Raw genomic sequence first — 25,176 nt, forward strand, 5'->3', positions numbered from 1 at the left:
GGGAGTTTCGTGGAAGGGAGGAAGGTAGTGGCATTCTTCTTTTCCAGATGGGGTCATTGAGGACCACTGAGCTGAGTGATTTCCCATGGTCACACAGTAAGTGGCAGAGCTGGGAACAGAACTAAGATGTCACGATTCTCAGCCCAGACTGAGAACCACAAGGGCCGTATTTTTCTTTCAACAAGACCATATTTCCTTCCTATTCCTGCACCTTCTTTTTCACCATAAGCAGCAACTGCAGGTGCAAAATGACTGCTCTGTTTCTTCTCCACCCCTCCACCTTCCCCAAAGCAGTGGCAGCATGTCAGTGGTGGGTTATATTTTCTCCCATCTACTTTCGGGCTATTTTTAGGGCATTTAAGGAAGCACAATAATAATCCTTTGTCCTTCTCTAATGCCTCCCAGCTGAGGATTTCAAAGCACTGTCTGAACACTAATTAAATCGCTCAGCCCCCCTCCCCCCCACTCAACCCTCGGCAGGTAAATATTTTCTCTATTTCTTTACTGCATTTTCTCTCCTCTGTTTGTTGCTCCTCAAGCCTGCTCCTGTGCGGGACGCACCTTCCCGTCAGAAATGTCGGGCGAGGACTGTGCAGCCACTCAATAGCAAACTGTGTTGAAAGTATTTAGGACTCTAGTAGCCAGCCCAATTGCCTCTTTGTTCCCGTGAAGATTGCTCCTGGGCTGAAGAGACCTTTGATTGTTGGCCGTCCCAACGAGAGGACATCCAGGCCACCTGCAAAAACCTAAGTGTGGGTTCCAGCATGTTCCGAGAATGCTCAGCCAGGGCATTGAGACTGGAGTGACTGTGTGGATCAGAGTAACAGCCGTGTTAGTCTGTATTCGCAAAAAGAAAAGGAGTATTTGTGGCACCTTAGAGACTAATCAATTTATTTGAGCATGAGCTTTCGTGAGCTACAGCTCACTTCATAGCTTATGCTCAAATAAATTGGTTAGTCTCTAAGGTGCCACAAGTACTCCTTTTCTTTTTGTGTGGATCAGCCTCCTAAGGGCTGCCCAGCCCCCTCATCATGCTGCTCCTCGCACTTTCTCCTCCCAGCACGTATGTTTTTTGGCTTAGAAGACTGAGCAATGAACACTCTTAGAAGGGAAGGTCTCGGTGGTATTTTATTTTGTAGAACCCCGTGTAGTTTTCCTGGAAAGACACTGCTAACCCTTGCAAGCCCCTGCCTGGGCAAGTGAGTATGTGGTAAGGAGAGAGCATCTGTGCAGAGGGAGACCAAATCCATCCCACTTTTTGGAGAGCCCTGCCTCCACTTCCTGAGTCTGATTGTCAGTAGCCCCCGTCCCCTCGCCACACACACATACCCGCTCACGCCCTCTCTCCCTCACCACTGGCTCTCTGAATAGCAGCTCCATCCTCCTGGCTTGGAGAGTGGAGCTCTTTTGTTATTCAAATCACACACTCCAGCGTGTGGCTGAGTGCAGCAGGCAGGCTCCAGCTACACAATTCTTTTTCTCCTCCTTCCGATATCTGATGAGCCACAGCGAGCAAGCAGCCAGATAATTTCTGTTTTCCTTGCCGAAGGGGCTGTGCCATCCCTGGGCGGTTTGGAGTGTGTGGGAGTTGGTGCTTTGTTGCCCCTCACCTCGCCTTTGCTTCCAGAGAAAGCTTCCAGCTCCATTCTGCCTCTTTTCTGGGCACTCCTCAGCCTGCAAGCTGGTCCTGCTTTCAGACCTTCCTCTCTGCATACTTTCTCTGCCCCAGCATTGCTGATTTGCAAGGTTGCCAGTATGGGCTTTTCAGAACCGTATTAACTGGCTGAGCCTCTGAGCATTCAGAGAAAGCGGGGAGGGGTGGGGGGGTAGGGGAAGCACAGCTCTGTATTCTTCTCGGATATTGTGATCTTCAAGCTTCGGGATTTCTGAGCCGGCCCTCTCCTCGAGGGGAGGGAGCCAGGAGCAGCCCTTGGCCATGGAGGTGGGCAAGATGGTAAGTGAACAGCTGCTCTTAATGCATGTTTTCCAGTTCCAGCATCCCTTTAGCCTGGCCTTGGTTTGCCCACTGAGCTCATTTTAATCCCCTTTCTCCACTTGGATCTGTCGGAGCACCTGCATCTCGAAGTGCTTTTCTCTTTAAGTCCAGTTTATTTTGTTGTCATCACTCCTCGCCCTGTCCATTTAGCCCCTCTTATGTGTGCTTGTGTTTGGGCAAACTCAGAAGACTGATATTGTGAGAGTGCAAGGGAAGGATGGGGTGGAGGGGGGGCAGTGTTGTGAAGGGAGATCTCAGGAGTTTGCCTACAAGTTATCCAAATACATCTCAGCCTCCAGTTCCATAGGTACTTAGTTTCTCAGGACCACATTCTGGGGGCTTTAATCAAGCAAAACTCTTTTCCAGTGGAGTCAGTGGGAGTTCTGCTAGATTAAAGACCCCAGAATTTGGCTCCACTGTTTTAATATGTGGGGAAAACAACATGCCCTTCTTTTTTTTTTTTTTTTTTTTGAAGGGGCAATTGTTACAATACAAGCCTTGTGCTCTCTGCAGTTGGGAGTTATTTTGGGATTGATCCTCAGACAGAGTCTTATTATTGTGCTTGAGTTTCTGCCCCTCTGCTTGATTCAAGAGGAGTGTTGGGAATTGGGATTCACTCACATCCACCCATCTGAACTTGTTTTTCCCTGTTGCTCTGTCTTCTAAGTTAACACCATTCAGGTTGTGCCTTAGGGACTTGAGTCTCCATGTATGGTGCTGCTGTGAGTTCTTTATGCACATTTGGGCAAGGTTCAAACACATTCTGTGCTCTGCAGAGAGATCTTTGTGTACAACAGAAGAGGGGAGCTGATCCATGGTGCCTGCCTTTTGTTCGGAGCAAAGGCAAGTGCTGGATGTATATGTACTTTCCGCTCGAAAATAGCTTTGTGGGGTAATTACTAGGTGGTACATTTGGTTAATACACTAACCTTTCATAGTGCAAATAATGAATAATAATGATAATCTTTGCAAAGCAGGCTTTCATTTGCAGAGTGATGTGGTAGCTCTTAACTGGAATAGCAGGGGCCACCGTGGGTCAGGACACCAGTGCATTGGCAGAGCTGAGTGGGGGGAGGGAGCAAGCCAGCACAATTCATGTGTGCAGCCCTAATAACTATTCTTGATCTGTCTTTCAAGATCATAAAAATCCAAACAGAGAGCTCTGAAAAGGCACTGGGCACTTCTGGGGATCAGACCCATGCCTCTCACAGTCACCCAGCACGAGCCTTCCGCAGAGTTATTGGCACCTATCAGCTGCCAGGCATTAGGTTGAATAGTTCTTGGTACCTTTAATTAGACAAATGTATGCAATATGAATGCTCCTCTCATTTTCTCACATCTGCCTGCTGTAGTGAGGGATTCCTTTTTTTTTTTTTTTTTTTTTTTTTTTTAAGAAGACCTGCCTCTCGGTTGCTTCTCAGGAGAAAGTTTGGGGGAAGGAGTTTGACAAAAACTCCAGTTGCTACACTCTCACAGTCTGACTGTCCGTGTACTGGATTAGATGTCAGTTTTTTTCACATCTGGGACCTTGCATTATTCTGTTTGGATTCAAATTTAGGACCTGCTTAATTCACAAGCCTGCTGCTCATCCACATGAATGAAGCATATTCTCTAGAAAGGCAAAGTCTGTAGTTACTTGGTTGAAATTTAACTAATGTGTGGCAAAATTGGAGCGTAAGGTACTGCCAGATCACCATGCATGGCTCGATTTTTACCTTCCTCTTGGAAAGGTATTTTCAGGCAGCATCCTGCAGAATATGCACTTGGTGAGAAAATATGACTGGTTACCCCAAAGGGCAAGTTTTATCCTGAGTGGAAAGTTCTGTAAGGACTGAAATATCAGTTCCTTTCTCAGCACAATTTTCCTTTGATCATAGACTCATAGGGTTAGAAGGGACTACAAGGGTCATCTAGTCTAACCCCTGCCAAGATGCAGGATTTGTTGTGATGCCAAATTGCTGCTGAAATTTTCCTCTAGAGATCAGATTCTTGGGTACAGAGTTTGAGGAATCTCCACTCCAGCCTTTTTCAGTAATGCACACCCTAAAGCTAGGGGACAGAGCCAGAACGACTCTGGCTCCTGTTGTGTCCTATAAATACTAAGAATGCCCAAACGCTTATTTTTGCAGCACACTCCAGCTGCTTGGTGTGATCGAATATTGAGAGTATTCTGGAGGCTGTGGGAGACTTGTCTTTACACACTATGCATAGAAAATTCAGGGGACCAGTGACCTGCTGTCCTGCAAGCACAGAGATTAAGCAAAGAAGTGTTCAGTGAAAGGTTATTGTTGCGTGAAATCCCCACATAAAATACAAAACCCTGCTAACACAGAGAAGGCTTCTGGGCATGCTTCTAAACTGACTCTACAACATGGGCCACCAGCTTAACTGATTGGCTGCCAGTGACGTCAGACTCATATCAATATTTAAGCAATAAGACCAATGGGTGCTTTTCTGGGGAAACAGCTGTTCGAGAAGTGCAGTAATTCCCCAGGACGCACTGCCTGGGAATATCCTAGTTTGTGCCAGTCAAAAATAAGACGCAGGTTTTATCTGTGTCTGTACTGGCTTGTTTCAGGAGTTGTATGCTGACTTCTGAAAGTTCATGTGATGGGTAAAAACACTACTTAGCAATTATACTGTAGTCCTAATATTTGAACTGCTGTGGAAATGTAACTGACGGATGCTCACAGGCCCCTAGGAGGTAGTTAAATATTATCATCCTCACTTGACAGGTGGGGATGCTGAGGCATAAAGGTTAATTGACTTGCTGTTTGGTGACAGTAGGAGTTGATACCAAAGCCAAAAGTACCTCTGCAGATCCCCCTTCTAGGAGTTACAACCTTACCTAACAAGTCAACAAACTATTGAGAGCAGTAAGAAATTAATAGACCATGCCGGTATCTCCCACCATTGCATTGTTCTGGAGTGGAGGGTGTAAACGGCTCGGCTCTCTAACTATCCCTCAGTTCCGCTCTTTCTGCCAGCCCTCATGGTTGTCGAATCGCTATCTCCCCCACACATCAGTTTTAGTCTGGATTTGGCAGTTGTAGGGGTGTATTGATACCTGTTTGTGGCCATTTGTTGCAATGTGTCTAGCAAAGTCCAAGATGCGCTCATAGCCTCTGTTGAGGAGTGCCATAAGAAAGCCCATAATAAGAGCAGTATTTAAAAAATAAAAAGTGTAGCTTGATCCAAGATGTTCATCACTGACATTAATGCTTGGTGTTTCTGGTGCTGGGTTGAGGAGCGTTCCCCTCATGCTTGCACGGCTTTTATGCCTTGCTTGTGACGGGGGGATGGAGGGGTTGAGTTTCCTTAATGGATGAAATTTGGATAGTCTCTGTATTTGACCAAGATGCTGTGAGTCTGAAATCTCAGCTTGCTGTTCTAGTGTCTCAACTGAGAAGAGGAAGAAGTCTCCCTCTGGTCCAAATTCGGAGGATTTATTGAGGGCTCTGGAGTGCCGGAGTGCCGTTGTCTGGCACACTTGAGACTAGATGCAGCACTGGGAGCAACAGTGCTGCGTCTACAAGTATGCTGGTGGAATACAGTCATCCCCCAGCACGTTTGTTTCCTCAGAACCTAGGAGGTCAGAGGAGCAGGATAAAGTTATCTTTGGATCTAAGTGTCTGGAGTCTCTGGTTTCCGAGATGCTTTCTGAACAGATCACTTGCTGGATTCACCCTTGGGAACCCTGTGCACTCAGAACTTCTACAGAACCCAGCTCAGTCTCTGGACCCGAGCCCCACTTGTTTCCTAATTGGAGGCATTTGGGCTGCAGGAAAGTTCCTTCTCTCTGAGCTTGTTTCTCTGGTTTAGAGCTCCTGTGTCTTTGAACCTGGCTCTGTTCAGTGGGAGCAAGGCATGAAGTAAGAAATGTGCTTTATTTGTAGTACAGGTGCACCCTTCTGCTTTTAGAGTGCCTCTTGGCTGGGAAGCTCCCAAGTCTAAGTGGCCTTGATGTTCTGTTTGACCTACGACCACCTGTAAGCCTCCCTTAGAAAGTTTGTGGCCCACAGGATATGTGGCTCTGGAGCTCTCCTTCCTCCCACCTACCTCTTATTCTTGTGATGTTACCCCTGTTTGGGAAGATGATGGAGTGCATGCAGGGACACAGGCTCATTCCTCTTCACCCAAAAGATCAAGGGCTGGTAAGGAGGTGGGTTCTGCTCTAGAGTGAGCAGGAATCTGAACCTGCATATTTTTCACTGGCAGATGCGGCTTTCCCCCTTCCCTTTCCAAAGTCTTGAGGAAGATTCAACAAGCGAACCATGAGCAGGTTTTGGATCTGCTAGCCTTATCCAGAGACCCCTCTGTTCATCCTCCCTCAGATTCCAGGTCACCTTTCATGTACTGATATTTCACCGAGAGCAGAAGTCTCTTCAGCAGGCTGCTTGCTTTGTGGGTACTTATTGGTTCAGTTCTCTTCATAGGTTGGAAAGTACCGTTTTGGGTCCAGGAAACCTTCCAGTTTGAAGAGGCGATATCCCAAGATTTGTCCATGCTTTAAAATGTTGATCCTGTTACTTGTCTGATCCAAGTTTTATCCTTGATTTACTTTTTATTTCTGCTGGGGCTGGGATGATCTCTGGCCACTGTCAGGGTCTGTCTGGCAGTTCCTGCAGCTTACCATGTTTCTGTACTAACTCCTCAATCTTCTTGCGTCCATGAGGGAAAGTTTCTAATGCGGTTGTGACATATTTATTCATCAGTTCATTACTTCGCTGCTTTATAAAGCATTCCCAGGCTGCTCTACTTTATACAAGGAAGCACATCAGCCCCATCGAGAAGCTCAGAGCTTGACTGGCACAAAGATGACTTAAAAGCCACCCTCGCCCCATCTCCTTGGGCTGCACTTAGACAGTCCCAGCTGGCATTTCTAGTGGCTTCAGCTACACTGTCAATGAAATCTGAGCCCTTCTGACTGAAACTCCCTAGAGAGGCCTAGACCAGGGATGGCCAATCTGTGGCTCCGGAACCACATGCGGCTCTCCAGAAGTTTCTGGGGCTGGAGCTACAGGCGCCAACTTTCCAGTGTGCCGGGGGGTGCTCACTGCTCAGCCCCTGGCTCTGCACATGCCCTGCCCCCACTGCACCCCTTCCTGCCCCCCCCCCGAGCCTGACGTGCCCTCGCTCCTCCCTCTTCCCACCCCAGAGCCTCCTGCACGCCAAGAAACAGCTGATCAGGAGGTGTGGGGAGGGAGGGGGAGGCGCTGATCAGCAGGACTGCCGTTGGGCGGGAGGTGCTGGGAGCTGAGGGGAGCTGATGCGGGGCTGTTGGCGTATTACCGTGGCTCTTTGGCAATGCACATTGGTAAATTCTGGCTCCTGCTCAGGTTGGCCACCCCTTGCCTAGACTGTTAGCAAGGACATGATGCCTTTGTGACTTCATCTTAAGTTTTTGTCCACTGTGGCCACAAAATCCCACCTAAATCAATCTGCTTTGCCTCCAGTCTTTTTTCCTAAGCCTCATGATGCATCAACAGAGGCCAGATTCTATAAGCTGGAGTAAGGACACTTGTTTATTACTTGGACAGAATCCAAGCCCTTCAGTAAATTGCATTGATCGTTTGTTGCATTTGAGAAATCTAATGGCCCTAACCATTTTGGTTCAGAGACTATCACAATGGATTAAATTGTGTATTCAGATTTATTAAGGTCTAGCGTCCATCTTTTATTATCTCTGTAACCCATCTCCTTTCCCTTCCATCACCTCTCAATTCACTGAGTGCTCTGATAACAACCATTGCCTTGAGTTCTCTTCCTGTCTGTATTCCCTCCTGATTTCTGTCCCTCCACACTCCACCAAAACTGTTCTCACTAAGGTCTCTAGAGACTTCTTCCTAACCAAAATTTCAGGGCCTTTACTTCATCCTTATCTTCCTGGACCTGTTTTCTGCATTTGAGACAGTCATTCAGATACTCCCTCTCAAAATCTTGTCCTCCGTTTTTGTGGTGCCGTTCCTCCATGCAGTCCAGTCCAGTCTACTTACCAGAACCTGGACCTTGCCTCTGCAGATCCACACTGAATACCTTCCTTCTTTGATACTACTATGATTGGGCTCTGCTGAGGTTAATAAGAATGTGACTGATGATTAGAAGGGAGAGTCTTTCTAGAATTCCTCAAGCGGGAAGGATGTGTGTGCTTCTTACTACTTTTTGGATGGCTGTTGATCATTCTGTGGCTCACAGACAAAGCCCACAAGTCTTACATGGTAGAGGCAATGTAAACAGAAATTTCGTATTACTGGTAAGTAACCTTACTTTTCCTGATGCTCAGTCCTAGGCTCAAACCTCTAGCTGTCATCTCTTGATATTGCCGTTGCTTCACATCCTCCTCAGAGTGACATTTACTGTAATCGCCATTATAACCGTTCATGGGGTGGATGAACAGGTCTGTTTCACGATTCACAGTGCTCACATCTTGCATTGTCTTTTCTATTAAGACATATGGTGGTGATTGGTAGGTGAAAGATGAAATTAACCTTAGAAGTCAGTGATCTCTTCCCAAGCAGCATGACATCAGAACTGAAACCCCCTGATATCTTCTCCACAATCTCCAATATCATCTTATCACATTTTAGCTGCATGGGTTCTTCTTGCCATGCCCACCCAGTTGTTTGTTTTGGAGATCTTTACCTGGGGTAAGTTAAAATGCAATGACTGTACATGTCCCAGTTACAGTGCCCACCTCCCTCTGCAGTGTTTTTAAGATTCTGTTAAGCCCTGCAAACTTAATTGTATTTCTCGCTCTTGAGACATATATGCACACACACAATCATCATCTTCATACGGAGAGAGCAGGATTTGCCCTAAGTGAATCTGACCGGCAGTCTGTTCTGGCCCCCACCAGATCATAGAATCATAGAATATCAGGGTTGGAAGGGACCCCAGAAGGTCATCTAGTCCAACCCCCTGCTCAAAGCAGGACCAATTCCCAGTTAAATCATCCCAGCCAGAGCTTTGTCAAGCCTGACCTTAAAAACCTCTAAGGAAGGAGATTCTACCACCTCCCTAGGTAACGCATTCCAGTGTTTCACCACCCTCTTAGTGAAAAAGTTTTTCCTAATATCCAATCTAAACCTCCCCCACTGCAACTTGAGACCATTACTCCTCGTTCTGTCATCTGCTACCATTGAGAACAGTCTAGAGCCATCCTCTTTGGAACCTCCTTTCAGGTAGTTGAAAGCAGCTATCAGATCCCCCCTCATTCTTCTCTTCTGCAGGCTAAACAATCCCAGCTCCCTCAGCCTCTCCTCATAACTCATGTGTTCCAGTCCCCTAATCATTTTTGTTGCCCTTCGCTGGACTCTCTCCAATTTATCCACATCCTTCTTGTAGTGTGGGGCCCAAAACTGGACACAGTACTCCAGATGAGGCCTCACCAATGTCGAATAGAGGGGAACGATCACGTCCCTCGATCTGCTCGCTATGCCCCTACTTATACATCCCAAAATGCCATTGGCCTTCTTGGCAACAAGGGCACACTGCTGACTCATATCCAGCTTCTCGTCCACTGTCACCCCTAGGTCCTTTTCCGCAGAACTGCTGCCTAGCCATTCGGTCCCTAGTCTGTAGCTGTGCATTGGGTTCTTCCGTCCTAAGTGCAGGACCCTGCACTTGTCCTCGTTGAACCTCATCAGATTTCTTTTGGCCCAATCCTCCAATTTGTCTAGGTCTTTCTGTATCCTATCCCTCCCCTCCAGCGTATCTACCACTCCTCCCAGTTTAGTATCATCCGCAAATTTGCTGAGAGTGCAATCCACACCATCCTCCAGATCATTTATGAAGATATTGAACAAAACCAGCCCCAGGACCGACCCTTGGGGTACTCCACTTGATACCGGCTGCCAACTAGACATGGAGCCATTGATCACTACCCGTTGAGCCCGACAATCTAGCCAGCTTTCTACCCACCTTATAGTGCATTCATCCAGCCCATACTTCCTTAACTTGCTGACAAGAATACTGTGGGAGACCATGTCAAAAGCTTTGCTAAAGTCAAGAAACAATACATCCACTGCTTTCCCTTCATCCACAGAACCAGTAATCTCATCATAAAAGGCGATTAGATTAGTCAGGCATGACCTTCCCTTGGTGAATCCATGCTGGCTGTTCCTGATCACTTTCCTCTCATGCAAGTGCTTCAGGATTGATTCTTTGAGGACCTGCTCCATGATTTTTCCAGGGACTGAAGTGAGGCTGACTGGCCTGTAGTTCCCAGGATCCTCCTTCTTCCCTTTTTTAAATACTTTCCAACACTTGCCACTGGTTTGGGGAGCCCTCTGCCCCAACTGGCATGAGGCAGAAGCACGAGCCATGTCCCAACTCTTCCAAAGTGCCGTCATGGATGCTGAGTCACCAGCGAGAAGTGGGGACTGGGGATTGGAAGTGCTGTTTGAAAGCCAATGAGAATACAAGCACACTACTTCCCAGCCCTTCCCAAGACACAAGCCCCCAGTGTGTATGTCTGCCTGGCAGGATTCCTTTCAGAAATCTGCCTGAGCTGGACAGGGTCCTACCAATGGTGGGAAAAACACAGCAGCCAAAGGAAAGGTCAAAGCCCAAATACCTCTCAGGTGACCATGTTCCTCCTCTGTTGCCCCGTGACAGGAGGCACTTATCTCGCTTCTCTGTACCTGTCCTCCCAGTCCCCAATTTGCCTCTCCCTTTTTCTTCTCGCTCCTAAGCTGTGCTAGCAACAAGAGCTGGTACCACTAGAAGCATGAACGTTCTTCCCTTAATCAGATGGTGATCCAGCTGTTCCTGGAGCTTTAACTGCTGGGAGCAGGGCTCAAAGGGGGCCGCTCATAGCCACTCAGTGCTGGGGCTCTTTTGGAGGCTGCTATTTTTGTTCTCTGGAAGATCAATTTTCATTTGCATCTGCAGGCCTTATGATTGTGAAGTAAAGTTTCAGATTGTGAGTCAAGCATCAGCCGATGCAGTAATATCTGCGTGAGTCTTCAGGCAGCCTGAAACCATAGCTCTGAGAGACAGATGAGTGCCCCACTCATCTGAGTGGGATGTTCACTCTGAAACCTAATACTGATTATTTACAGGTCAGCAGTATTCACTATTTCACTGCTGATCAAAGCAGGCAAATTAGAAGAGGGACAATCGTATTATGAAGATCTACAGTGCGTGGCTTCTCATTATGCTGTCTCAAGTGCACAGAGCTTGGTTTCTGGGAGGGAGGGGCCTGGAAGAATACAATTTCTTTTTCATTTCCAAATTCATCCTGTGGCTGGGACCTGAGGAGAAATGGCCAGGAAAGAATGGTACCTTTTTGTGTCCCTCGCTATTGCTGTCTCTTCTTGGGGAGCAATTGTTACAACTTAAGTGGAAGGTTGTGAGTTATTCGTCATTTGCAACAGGCCTCTGTGGTCTGCTCTGGCTGCACATTCCTTCTTTCTCCATTTCCTTTCTGCTCACATTGTGTACAGGAACAGGGCTGTGCTCTTTTTGCTGCTACTGTATAAGGTCATCCTGGCTGTGCTGCTGAGCGCTCTCCTGCTTCATAAGAGTCTGCTCAGATGTTCCTTTGAGGAGAGAACTGCAGGCAGAGCAGAGCAGCTCTACTTTCCAAAGGATGAGGGTGGGCACCCCCTTAGTACCAAAAGAGCACTCCACTCCCATTCATGTCGTTAATCATTCCAAGATTTATTCAGCACTCGATGGAGGAAAACCCTTTCTGAGACTGCGTTAACTTAGACAGCTGTGTGTGTGTGTGGTTTTGCCTTTTGCTGCTTATTAAAGAGGGAAACTTAAATCTGAGAAGTTGTCCTTTACACCTAAATAAAGAGAGAGCCCCTCCCAACACACACACACTTACTCACTCCTGCCCTTACTCCTAAATGTCCCTTCCACACCCAGTCTGACTCTACTTTACTCCTGTGTGATTAGAGAGAGACGGCTGTGTGGCCGTAACTGAACTGTCCTGTCTCCTTTTGTTTCACAGATTATCATTTTACAGGGAACTCCTGTGAGACCATATCTCTCTCATAGCTTGGCTCCGGTGAGGCCCCTAATACTGTGGTGTGCCATGCAGCTTGGTTGAAAATGTTTTTCTGGGAGTTTGCATAAGCTTTAGCAAGCCATTTTTAGAAAAGAATTAAAGAGAAACGAGGAGCATTACTAAGAGGATTTGCCCTGGAACTTACTTAGTGTTTCCAAACCATTTACGATGGTGCAGGATTCCATAGTCGACGTTCATTTCCTTTTTGGAATGAAAGGAGACCTGAGAAATCTCCATGCAGCCACTGGCTAGACCGGAATAATTCTTTGCATAATGGTAGATTTTCAATTCAAAGTACACTAAGCTTGTAATTTTTGTGGGGTTGTGCCTGGCAGATTTGAGACCTCTCAGTGCTTACATGTGTGTATGAGAGAGATCTATTTTAGGAATCCCACTGCAATTCTGCATTGTTTGTGATCCTGCTTGTGGCTCGAGGTCTTTGCTGTCACAGTAATGGATAGAGAGCTATTATGGTTGCTCCGAGTTTTGTCTCGTGTGTTTCCCATGCTGGATACCGATACATTTTGACCTTGCAGCCATGGTCCCCTGCTCCATCCTGCTGTAATGATTGATTTGGATGTGTGTATCTTCCACGTGACCTGTATGTAGGGCTGGTTTCAGGCAATGGCCACCATGTTTTTACCTTTTTGTATAATTTTTATTTCGGCAGCATAGTTGGGTCACGGCTGCTTCCACACGCACTAGTTACTCCCTTCTCTGTCCCCCCAGCCAGCCAATCAGCCCCTCCATTCCCCACCATCTCGCCTGGCCACCAGAACCACTGGCGCTGATTGGCTGGAGAGAATGGAATGTTCCACGACATTTCCAGAAGGGGATTTCTGTCCATTCCACTACATTTATCATGTATGCAAATTCTGCAAGGTGCTGAGTACCTCTGCTCCAACTGATGTGAATGGGATTTAAGGTTCTCAGCCCCTGGCAGGCTTTGGTCCTCGGTAGTTTATACTATACACTGCTGGTAGAGTTAGTCTTACGGTTCGAGGCTGCCATGTTGTTCAGGTTGCCCTCACAGTTCTGATGTCTAAACTACTCAAAAAAGGACGCGACAGAGCAAATGTAATGCTGATACACTAGAGGTTGGAGCAAGGCAGGGTGGGAGTCAGGACTCCTGGGTTCTCCCACTAGCCTGCTGTGTAACCGAGGGAATATCTCTTAGGCCAAAATTTTTAAGTGTCCACTAATTCTGATTCCTTCATTTTTGTGTCCAACATGTCGTAGGACTGTTTCCCAAAAGTCAGTGCGGAGGCTCAGCTCTTTTGAAATCTCATAGGGAGGGGCTGAGGTTGTCAAACTATAGCAAAAGCAGTTTACACAGAGAGAGAGAATACTGCTTCCACACACTATTTGTAACACACGCTAATGAAGTGGACAGGAAGCAAATGCACGCAAGTTTGACAAACCCAACAGCATGCTGGGCAGGTTCTACTCACACTGCACCAGGGCAAGGAGTTTTAGGCAAAATATTTCCTAGCCTGTTTCCTGCGACTTCCTGCCTGGACTCTTCACTGCAGGGTGGTGATTTCTACACCTGTAGCATTGACTATTCTTTATTCTGCTTCGGGTGTACCTACAGCTTTCACAGTGCTGCCAGCACCCTGAGACCCCATGTACACTACAGGTATAACAGAATCGGGGTCCTGCCTTGACTTGGGTAGAATAGTGTTAACAGTGCTGCTGTGTTCTGGGCCTAACAGTGAGCTCACACCAGACTATAACTCCGTTCTGGGGATTCTGTTAAGTTTTGATTACATTACAGCTCTTCACTATGCTGTAACCCTGTCCCTTGGCTCAGTTGTTATGCGTGTTGCATAAATGGAGCCTGAGTTACATGGGCTGATAAGATTTCTACTCTCTCTTCCCTTTCAGGGTTTCCGAGTTGTTTGCACCATTGCCTGAAAAGAGGAACTGATATGCAACGTCTCTCCTTCATAAAAGGGGGAGGCATGTAATGGTTATGAAAGCTGCCCCACTGCAGAGGAGCTGTTACCACCCAGTCTGCTGGGACTCTCAGGCAGGTTACTGCAGTGTGGAGCAGATCTTTCACTTCCAGATTTCCCCCTGCAATGGTTTTCTCAGGAAGCTGACTGAGATTTTGTCCAGTTGTGCCAAGGTTCCTGTCCACATGCCAGAAGCTCATGAACCTGTTGTAAACATCCCACTAATAAAAGCACTGAGCAGCTCCAGTTCCATCCCAGTTCTGAGGGGCCTGTGAGCACTCAGAAAGACTTGGGCTTCCCAGACACCGGCACAAATGCTTCTCTGCATTAATGTCTAGTATTTAACAGCCCAGTCAGCAGAGATGCTCTCCCCAGAGAGCTCAGTCTGACACACATTTGGAGTTGTCCTGGAGAGTGAAGCATCTTCTAGCAAATATGACAGGATTAAAGCTGGAACAAGGAGCTTCCTGGTCCACAGAGCTAGGCAGGGAACTCTCCCAGAATGGAAGCAGTGGCTGTGATGGGAGGTAGCCAGAGGAGCTGTACATCAATGAGCAAAGCAAGGCACCTTTCTGCCACTCCGCTCCACTGCCTTAGTTTTCAGGACATCCCTTCATCAGTCTTAGGAAAAGGTGCTACTGTGCGAGGGATTTATTCATGGTCTGGCAGTGCCTGAAATAGCCCTTTGCTCTTTGCAGTCTGGTAGCTTGCAATTGAAATGGCTGGCTGATGGCCTGTCAGTCAGGGAGTTGGGCGTGTGTCTAGTGAGAGGAGGCTTATTTTGCTTTTAAGACCAAACAGGATCTGCTATGAGATACCTCAGCCTTTTTTGACCTAGTTTTGCAGCACTAATCACTAGGGCTAGATTTGTACCACTGTTGCTAGCCGTGAGCACGGTGCTGTCCTTGGGCTACATCCTTTGAGATGCCCCTTCTGCCTGCTCCACAGCTAGCAACTGCAGCCCCTTTGCCTTCTCCCTGCAAGTGCCACAAGCATTGTCCAGAGGTGAAGCCTGCAGCAGTTAGGTGCCCTTTGGTCCTGTGGGCAGACAGCATTTTGAAACGTGTGTGCCTCTTGAACTTGGGTGGCTGCAATAAAACCGCTCTCCTCCCAAGCTCTGTAGCCCGAGATGTCCTCCCCATGGTCTCTGGTGGTGGTGCTTTGAGTTGGGATAAATTCTTTGCGACACTGGCAAATGCAGCTTTGTCGCTACCCCCACAACATTTAGCTCATTCCTCCTGCCAAGTGTCTGGCTTTGGAACTCTCCGAGGATGTGGCTAGAGTCTAGAAGGGAAGTACTGAGAAGAGATGAATACTACTAACGTCCAGCAGTTTTGAGGGCCTCTGAATGCATTTGGCATCCAGTTGGGATGCTGTGCTGAATGGAAACCCGCAGTGTGTACAGGAGACAGCTGCAATGAAAGAGCAAATGTAGCCACAGCCTGACTGAAAGGAGCAGAATGCGTAAAGCCCGACGCACCAAAGCTCGTGACTCCATAGATAATTAAAGGCAGCGGGTATGTACATCATAGGGTTTAGCTTCACCTGAAGGTCAGGGTTCCACCAGTTTTTTATTGCCTTACGTGATGTAATTGACTGCTTCTGCCAATGTTGGTCCTGTCTTTTTCTCCAGACTGAAGGCCTTTGCCTTCTGTCTCACCCTGAAATTAGATCTCTGGAGGGGAGATGATAGAAGTATGTAAAATAACGAAGGCCACATCATGGACCTTGCTTTGAAGCCTCAGATGCTGGTCGCTGTCAGAGAATCACTGGTCGTGCTGTGTTCAAACATCAGAGCATAAAACATTGTCCTCCTGGATCACGTTTGTTAGGAGTCACTTCAGAGGCTCCTGGTTCCCCCCAAGGCTTCTCCTCCAGGAGCTCTGTTGGAAGGTGCTGAAATTATATGGACTTCCACTTGTTCCCTTGCTTCCGTGAATCTGGTCGGGGGGAGGGGGGAGGAGAGGGAGTTGCCAGTTCTGCATTGTTTTCCCCATATTGCTGATCTGTTAGGGGATCTTACTTTAAAGGAAAATTCTTTCGTAATTTAACAGGAAAACCCAGTGGGAACCCTGGAATTTTTAGCTTGGAATTTAGCTTCCAGAGAGGCCAATGCTCCAGGGACTTCGGTCTGTGATCTTGTACCAGCCATGGCCTTGGGGCTTTGCCAAGAGATTTGATGAGTGTGTGACTGTGCAGAATTCTGTCTGCACTTAGTGGACAGTTCCTGTGCCCTGCTTCCCCTAGGAATACACTCAGCATTTTCTTTGGTAGAGACACTATTTTGGGGGGATGTGAGAGGAGCTGGTGGGATAAAGCGTGCCTTCCTGTGTGTTGCTGCCGATAATTGCCTCTCCGGAACCAGCTTCATACAGAGCTGCTGGAGCAGGAAGTGCTTTACAATGCTGCTCTTTCAGGGGAGTGATGAACGGTCCCAGCCCCTTGCAGCTCCAGGAAACTCTTGGCCTTAAGAATGTGGCGTCCCATGCATGTTCTTCCTTAACCTTCCGGGAAAGAGCACGCCTCTTGAACTGCCTTAGAGGCGAGAAAAGGAGGCTCCCTGTGCCCCAGACTCCTTGGTTTTGCTTTCCGCAGCACGCAGCCAGAGAGACCTCATTCACCAAAGCGCAGCTGCACCGAGGAGTCCCTTTAGGCGAAGCTCTTTCAAAGTGATACTATGTCTGTTAGCTGTGCTTGTGGCCTCAGTCAGCCAGGAGCCCTAGCTAGCAGCATCACGCTTTCCAGCCACTGCTACTTGTGTTGCTGAGGAAATGAAAAAGAGTGCGCTGAACAGAGTTGGTGACTGGACAGCTTCACACTTAATCCCACTGGGTCAGAGAGAAACATACAGTACCCTAGATTTCCGTGCTCCAAGCAGCCCTCGTTCATAGTGCCCCTATTGGATCAGGTAGCAGGATCGGGGAAGGGGGTGTTTTGGCATGACATTTAAATGACAAAGCCTGGTATGATTTTCCTTAAAACTTGCTGCCAACAGTAGCACATTGGCAACAACGAGATTACAGTACTGTGGTCTGGAGGCTGCAATCAGGGTTGAGATTTCACTCTAAACTCTATTTTCAGGTACTTGATTATTACCTTTTGGTCTGAAATTTCTCCTGCTCCTTCTCAGCCCAGTTTGAACTATTTTGGGGAGGGATGTGAAGAAACTCTGTTCAGCCATATTTGAGGGAGTGGAGCAGCTCTCTACCTCACTCCCGTCTGGTCCTACGCTCTGCCTTCTCCCCTCTTGAATACTTCTCTCTCACCTGCAACTGCATGCCTTTTTATCACGCTGCCCTCTACAGTTAAAGCACCATCCTCTTCCTGGGTGAAATTTGTCCTTGTCCCATTAGGAGTCCGTGGGAGCTGCAAGTCCTCCTCACCTTTGGAAATCTGGCTATTTATTTAGGTGCCTAGATATGGATTTATGAACCTCGCTTTAGGTTGACAAATGCCAGCCAGTAACACTTGCAGCTCAGAGCTTGGAACAAATGTGAAGTTTAATGATCACAAAATTAGATAAAGGCCCTTTTCTGTCTATTTGAATTAACCCAACCAAAACCCTGGGCACACTCTTACCTCACACTTCAGGGGAACATCAAGCGTGATCCACTCTTGCTGGCCCATCTCTGATTTGATTGGACAGCCTTAGATTTCACTCTCCAGTGGTCAGACCCAAACACCGGCTACTTTCCTTTGCAAAGTTGGTTTTATTTTCCTCATTCATCTTGGTGTTTTAAAAAAGAGAGAGCAAGAAAAGTAAATGCAAAAGCAGTGACTGCGAGGCTGGAACAGTCAGGTTGAAATTTCACATGCACTGAAGTCCAGTTCCTGCAAAAGCAGTGACTGCGAGGCTGGAACAGTCAGGTTGAAATTTCACATGCACTGAAGTCCAGTTCCTGCAGTGACAGAGCACACACCTGAAGTCTTCTGCTGCTAAACATAAAGCTCAGATCCTGCTGCTTGTGTTAGATGCAGGCAGTGAGCTGTCTGGGGTGGACCATTTGTGCCCCTTGTACCAGTGCAGGAGATACCTCTCCCGAGCTGCGTGAGCTAATCCCTCACACTCAGTGTTGTATTACCCGTCGTTCTTGCATTTCATTTCTTTCTATAAATACACGTTAGATGCGTGGAAAGGGAAGAACAGTGTTTTAAAGGTGTCCCTTGACTCCAGCTGGACCCCACTACCTATGCTCTTCTTCCTCAGGGCATAAGCTGACTGCAAACTGAGCAGACTAGGAAGAAGTTTCTCCTATAGCAGGGGTGGGCAAACTTTTTGGCCTGAGGGCCACATCAGGGTTGCGAAAGGGTATGGAGGGCCGGGTAGGGAAGGCTGTGCCTCCCCAAACAGGCTGGCCCCCACCCCCTATCGGCCCCCTGACTGCCCCCCTCAGAACACCCTACCCATCCAACCCTCCCTGCTCCTTGTCCCCTGACTGCCCCAACCCCTATCCACACCCCCACCCCCTGACAGGCCCCCTGGGACCCCTGACCCATCCATCCCTCCGCTACTCCTTGTCCCCTGACCACCCCCTTCCAGGACCCCTGCCCCTAACCACCCCCCCAGGACCCCACACCATATCCAACCCTCCCTGCTCCCTGTCCCCTGACTGCCCCAACCCCCAACCCCTATCCACACCCCCGCCCCCTGACAGGCCCTCTGGAACCCCCAACCCATCCATCCCTCCCCTACTCCTTGTCCCCTGGCAACCCCCTTCCAGGACCCCCATCCCTAACTGCCCCCCCAGGACCTCACCCCCTATCCAACCCCCCCCCACTCCCTGTCTCCTGACATTCCCCCCCCCCCGAACCTCCACCCCATCCAACGACCTCCTGTCCCCTGACTGCCCCCCGGGACCTCTTGCCCATCCCTTTACCCTTACCAGGCCACTCAAAGCAGCAGGACAGGCTTATTGGAAAGCCTGAGAGGTGGGTGAGTGCAAGCTGCACTGCCTGCCGGGCTGCGGGGCAGGGGGAACAGCAGGGGAGGGGCCGGGCAGGAAGGTCCTGTGGGCCGGATGTGGCCCGCGGGCCATAGTTTGCCCACCCTTGCCCTATAGCCAGGTTATTCCATAATTGTCCACTGCAGGGTTTCTTTAAGCGTTCTCTAAAGCATCTGGTGCCCCTAGTGCGATCCAGTTTGGTGGTTCCTATGCTGACTAATTCCTTCCCATCACCTGTCCACTGAACTGCTCCCAAAGGAGCTCAGTGTAACTTAAGCGTGTTAACACTGAGCCACGCTGAAAGATGCTCGAGGGAGGAATGGGTGGGTAGGCTATGGAGCCCATGAGGGGAGGCAGAAGGGAAAAGTGACCACATGGTAGAGGGCAAGGCATCCCTGGAGCTGGGCAGGTGCCTCTGAAGGATGTCTCTGAGTGGCTGCCCAGGTCCCACAAATGCTGCAGGTTTAAAAGCACCCTAAGCATTTTGACTAATGTATTGCATGGGGGAATTGGGTGACATTCTGTGACCTGTGTTCTACAGGAGGTCAGATGAGATGATCTAATGATCCCTTCTGGGTCTTAAAATCTACGAATCCGTGAATCTGTACAACCTTAAAAATCCTAAGCACCCTTTCTCCCAGGCTGGCTTGCTTGTCCTCCCTCGCTGAGGAGAATGGTCCTGATGAGCCACAGTTCACCTATGAGTGCATTACATGAGGTGCAAGAGGGAGGGAACCTTTGCACGGTGGTGGGGTGGGAGGCATTTCAACCCTAAAAGGAACTCCTTTGCAGTATTTGAGTAACTGTAAACTGTGGGTTAGACTGGAAACTGCTTCTCAGCTTCGACTGGAGCTTTTGCTGCCTGTAAATGCTAGGCTGTTGCAAGGGGCAGAGAGCTGTTTGCTGTGGGCAGCACTTGGTCCTATTGTACTTGTGCAGAAGGGTCTGTATGTCCGCTGTGCCTTGGGACATACATTTTGTGTAACTGCTAAAGCCCCCAGCACACTCTCCTCCCTCGCTTTCTGTTGTGATGAAGCCACAGTGGGCCATCCTGAAACTGAGGATGGTAGTAACATTCGGGGAGGACTGTAAGTACATCAGGAATTAGGAGGGAATTAGTCCCACCACCTTAATTGGCTGAGTCAGTAATTATCTCCTGAGTGTGCTGAGCCAGCCTGTTTCTCCCGTTAATGTACTGTGAGGTTAATGGAGGCCAAATTTAGGCTGCTAGGTAAGAGATTGAAGTCCAGGACCTCCATGGTAGCATTTTCTGAAATGCTTCCAGTTCCATACGCAGGGCCAGTTAGACAGGCAAACTGTAGGGTCTCAATGCATGGAAGAGTCAATGGTGTAAGGAGGAAGGGTTTAGATTTATTAGGAACTGGGGAAACTTGTGGGAAAGGGGGAGTTTATACAGGAAGGATGGGCTCCACCTAAACTAAAATGGATCCGAATTACTGTCAGTTAAAATTAAAAAGGTTGTAGAGCAGTTTTTAAACTAAGGACTGGGGGAAAGCCGACAGGAGCATGTGGTTCAGACAGAGGCATCCCTTAGGGGAGGATCTATTAATGGAGATTCTCTATGTCCTAGTAAGGAGGAGAGGATGGAAGATGATAAAATACAGGTAAGATCTGATGAGAAACAGTCAAATGAAAAAGAGTTCCATTCAATTACATCATGTAATGGCAGACCGCTAAAAAGTGACAAGTTTTTAAAGTGCTTATATATAAATGCTAGAAGTCTAAATAATAAGATGGGTGAACTAGAGTGCCTCATATTAAATGAGGATATTGATATAATAGGCATCACAGAAACTTGATGGAATGAGGATAATCAATATGACACACAGTAATACCAGGGTACAAAATATATCGGAAGGACAGAACAGGTCATGCTGGTGGGGGAGTGGCACTATACGTGAAAGAAAGCATAGAATCAAATGAAGTAAAAATCTTAAATGAACCAAACTGTACCATGGAATATTTATGGATAGTAATTCCATGCTCAAATAATAAGAATATAGCAGTAGAGATATATTACTGACCACCTGACCAGGATGGTGATAGTGACTGTGAAATGCTCACGGAGATTAGAGAGGCTATAAAAATAAAAAACTCAATAATAATGGGGGATTTCACCTATCCCCACATTCACTGGGTACATGTCACCTCAGGACAGGATGCAGAGATAAAGTTTCTTGACACCTTAAATGACTGCTTCTTGGAGCAGCTAATCCGGAACCCACAAGAGGGAAGGCAATTCTTGATTTAGTCCTAAATGGAACATAGGATCTGGTCCAAGAGGTGAATATAGCTGGACCACTTGGTAATAGTGACCATAATATAATTAAATTTAACATCCCTCTGGTGGGGAAAACACCACAGTGGCCCAACACTGTAGCGTTTAATTTCAGAAAGGGGGACTATACAAAAATGAGGAGGTTAGTTAAACAGAAATTAAAAGATACAGCTCCACAAGTGAAATCCCTGCAAGCTGCATGGAACATTTTTAAAGACACCATAATAGAGGCTCAAAGTATACCCCAAATTAAAAAACATAGTAAGAGAACCAAAGAACTGCCAATGTAGCTAAACAACAAAGTAAAAGAAGCAGTGAGAGGCAAAAAAGCATCCTTTAAAAAGGGGAAGTTAAATCCTAGTGAGGAAAATAGAAAGGAGCATAAACTCTGGCAAATGAAGTGCAAAAATATAATTAGGAAGGCCATAAAAGAATTTGAAGAACAGCTAGCCAAAGACTCAAAAAGTATTAGCAAAAATTTTTTTAAGTACATCAGAAGCAGGAAGCCTGCTAAACAACCCATGGGGCCACTGGACAATCGAAATGCTAAGGGAGCACTCAAGGACGATAAGGCCATTGTGGAGAAACTAAATTAATTTTTTTGTATTGGTTTTCACGGCTGAGGATGTGAGGGAGATTCCCAAACCTGAGCTATTTTTTTTAGGTGACAAATCTGAGGAACTGTCCCAGATTGAGGTATCATTAGAGGAGGTTTTGGAACAAATTGATAAACTAAATAGTAATACGTCACCAGGACCAGATGGTATTCACCCAAGAGTTCTGAAGGAACTCAGATGTGAAATTGCAGAACTACTAACTGTAGTCTGCATCCTACCATTTAAATCAGCTTCTGTACCAAATGACTGGAGGATAGCTAATGTGATGCCAATTTTTAAAAAGGGCTCCAGAGGTGATCCCGGCAATTACAGGCCAGTAAGCCTGACTTCAGTACCAGGCAAACTGGTTGAACAAAATTGTTAAACACATAGATGAACATAATTTGTTGAGGAAAAAGTCAACATGGTTTTTGTAACGGGAAATCATGCCTCACCAATCTACTAGAATTCTTTGAGGGGGTCAATAAGCATGTGGACAAGGGGGATTCAGTGGATATAGTGTACTTAGATTTTCAGAAAGCCTTTGACAGGGTCCCTCACCAACGGTTCTTAAACAAAGTAAGCTGTCATGGGGTAAGAGGGATGGTCCTCTCATGGATTGGTAACTGGTTAAAAGATAGGAAACAAAGGGTAGGACTAAATGGTCAGTTTTCAGAATGGAGAGAGGTAAATAGTGGTGTCCCCCAGGGGTCTGTACTGGGACCATTCATATTCAACATATTCATAAATGACCTGGAAAAAGGGTTAAACAGTGAGGTGGCAAAATTTGCAGATGGTACAAAACTACTCAAGATAGTTAAGTCCCAGGCAGACTGCAAAGAGCTACAAAGGGATCTCACAAAACTGGGTGACTGGGCAACAGAATGGCAGATGAAATTCAGTGTTGATAAATGCAAAGTAATGCACATTGGAAAACATCATCCCAACTCTACATATATAACGATGGGGTCTAAATTAGCTGTTACCGCTCAAGAAAGATTTTGGAGTCATTGTGGATAGTTCTCTGAAAACAGCCACTCAATGTGCAGTGGCCGTCAAAAAAGCCAACAGAATGTTGGGAAGCATTAAGAAAGGGATAGATAATAAGACAGAAGATATCATATTGCCTCTATATAAATCCATGGTACATGCACACCTTGAATACTGCTTGCAGATGGGATCGCCCCATCCCAAGAAAGATATAATGGAATTGGAAAAGGTTCAGAAAAAGGCAATAAAAATGATTAGGGGTATGGAATGGCTTCCGTATGAGGAGAGATTAATAGGACTGGGACTTTTCAGCTTGGAAAAGAGATGGCTAAGGGGGGGTATGATGGAGGTCTATAAAATCATGACTGGTGTGGAAAAAGTAAATAAGGAAGTGTTATTTACTCCTTTTCATAACACAAGAACTAGGGGGTCACCAAATGAAATTAATAGGCATTAGGTTTAAAATAAACAAAAGGAAGTATTTTTTTCACACAATGCACAGTCAACCTGTGGAACTCTTTGCCAGAGTATGTTGTGAAGGCCAAGACTATAACAGAGTTCAAAAAAGAACTAGATAAATTCATGGAGGATAGGTCCATCAATGGCTATTAGCCAGAATGGGCAGAGATGGTGTCTCTAGCCTCTGTTCCCCAGAAATGGGCTTAAATTGCAGCAAGGGCAGTTTAGGTTGAACATGAGGAAAAGCTTCCTAACTCTCAGAGTGGTTAAGCACTGGAATAAATTGCCTAGGGAAGTTGTGGAATCTCTATCATTGGGGATTTTTAAGAGCAGGTTGGACAAACACCTGTCAGGGATGGTCTAGATAATACTTAGTCCTGCCTTGAGTGCAGGGGACTGGACTAGATGACCTCTCGAGGTCCCTTCCACTTCAGTGATTCTATGAATGGATGACAGGAGATGAATCACCTGATGATTCCCTGTTCTGTTCATTCCCTCTGGGGCACCTGGCGTTGGCCACTGTCGGAAGACAGGACACTGGGCTCGATGGACCTTTGATCTGACCCGGTGTGGCCATTCCTATGTTCTTAGGTATTGTGGCCCCTCTGCAGCTGCGTTTATCTGGCGCTCTACAACTTCAAAGAGCCGTACTGGGCTGCATGCCAGTGGCACCAATGTAACTAAGTGGGTTTCTAAATCAGTTTAGTTAAATCAGTGCAAGTCCCTCTGTGAAAATGGTGAAATCAGTTTGAGCAGCTTTGAAACTAATTTAATTAGAAACTGATTTAATTAAATCCAGTGTAGTTTTGCTGTGTAGACTGGGCATGAACCTCGCAGCCTCCTGTGAGATAGGTCAAGACCCTGGAAACAGGCCCAGGGAGGGGACATGATGTGTGTGTGGCCATGCTGTTAATCAGCAGCAGAGCAGGGATAAGGACCCAGGGGTCCTGACACCCAGGCTCACTATAATACTTCTCACTACCGCAGCTGAGCCGGTGTGGAATCCCCTCCTCTGACTCTCTGGAAGCAGATCCTCCCAGGGTTCGCAGGCTGATCTTGCCTATGATGTCATTGAGAAGCTCATCTTCCCTGGGGTGGGCTCAGGGTGCTGTGGGCACCTCCAGACTAGAGTGAACTCTGCACTGCACTCCCTGGTCCTGCGAGGGAGGACGTACTGTAGCTATTGCTTGAGGGGCAAGTACCATGGCAGCCCCTCGGTGTTTAGTTCCCGGAGCGCTGTGGCTGCTGCAGGAGAGCTCTGTGCCCTGCCCTGCACGGTTCCTGCTGGGCTGTGGATCAGATTCTTCTTAGCGTATGTGCAGCGCGCCTCAGGCTTCATCACCGAATTTGGTCCAGTGGTTGGATCACTAGCTTTCCTGGCTTGGGCCGGGGAGTACGACATGAACACTGATCCATGGCCCCCTGGAGCAGATTCGTCCATGCTTAACAGTGCTAGCAGTGTGGTGAGGCACAAGGTCTTCAGGCAGCCTGTGGTTTGGAGACCACATGGAGCAGGGCAGAGCTGGGGCTGTTGAACTGAGAATCCTCCCTGGACAGGGGTGATGCTGTGTTGGGGGACAGCTGAATCCAGAAGGAATGTGCCCCTCTCCCTGTTGTTTCACTGCATGTACCTGGAGAGGGATGCAAAATCCCAGTCCGTGCTGCCCATTTGGTACAGCGTTAGGACTGTGCTGTTCCCCAGCAGGTGCATCTGCCCAGTACAAGCTGGGTCCCGTTAGCGGGCAGGGATGGGCAGGCCCAAGCAGTGTCTTGGCTGCATTCCTCGAGGCTGGGGTGGTCACTGGGGAGAAGCACTGCCTTTGCGTGTGGAAGCTCTCCCAAGGTCGGGGAGTTTCTTCTGGCAGCTGGGGCTGTGAGGAGGGCAGGGCTCGAGCAGGGAGGCTGCCAACTTATCCT

At 47.6% G+C, this 25,176-nt stretch overlaps 1 protein-coding gene across 5 annotated transcripts in view; it reads left to right on the forward strand.

The window, feature by feature from the left end:
* The window catches only part of HIP1 (huntingtin interacting protein 1), a 165,762-nt gene that overhangs the window by 83,635 nt on the left and 56,951 nt on the right, over window positions 1–25,176 (forward strand). The window contains exon 1 of one of the 5 annotated variants that reach the window (XM_073315949.2): window positions 1,836–1,954. The exons of the other annotated variants lie outside the window; for them this stretch is intronic. Within the exon in view, the coding sequence (XP_073172050.2) occupies window positions 1,937–1,954 (18 nt within the window). The 5' untranslated portion in view covers window positions 1,836–1,936. Of the gene's footprint in view, window positions 1–1,835; window positions 1,955–25,176 lie in introns of those variants that run through there. 5 annotated transcript variants of the gene reach the window in all.

The sequence above is a fragment of the Lepidochelys kempii genome, chromosome 17 (assembly GCF_965140285.1).
Source record: "Lepidochelys kempii isolate rLepKem1 chromosome 17, rLepKem1.hap1, whole genome shotgun sequence".
Lineage (NCBI taxonomy): Eukaryota > Metazoa > Chordata > Testudines > Cheloniidae > Lepidochelys > Lepidochelys kempii.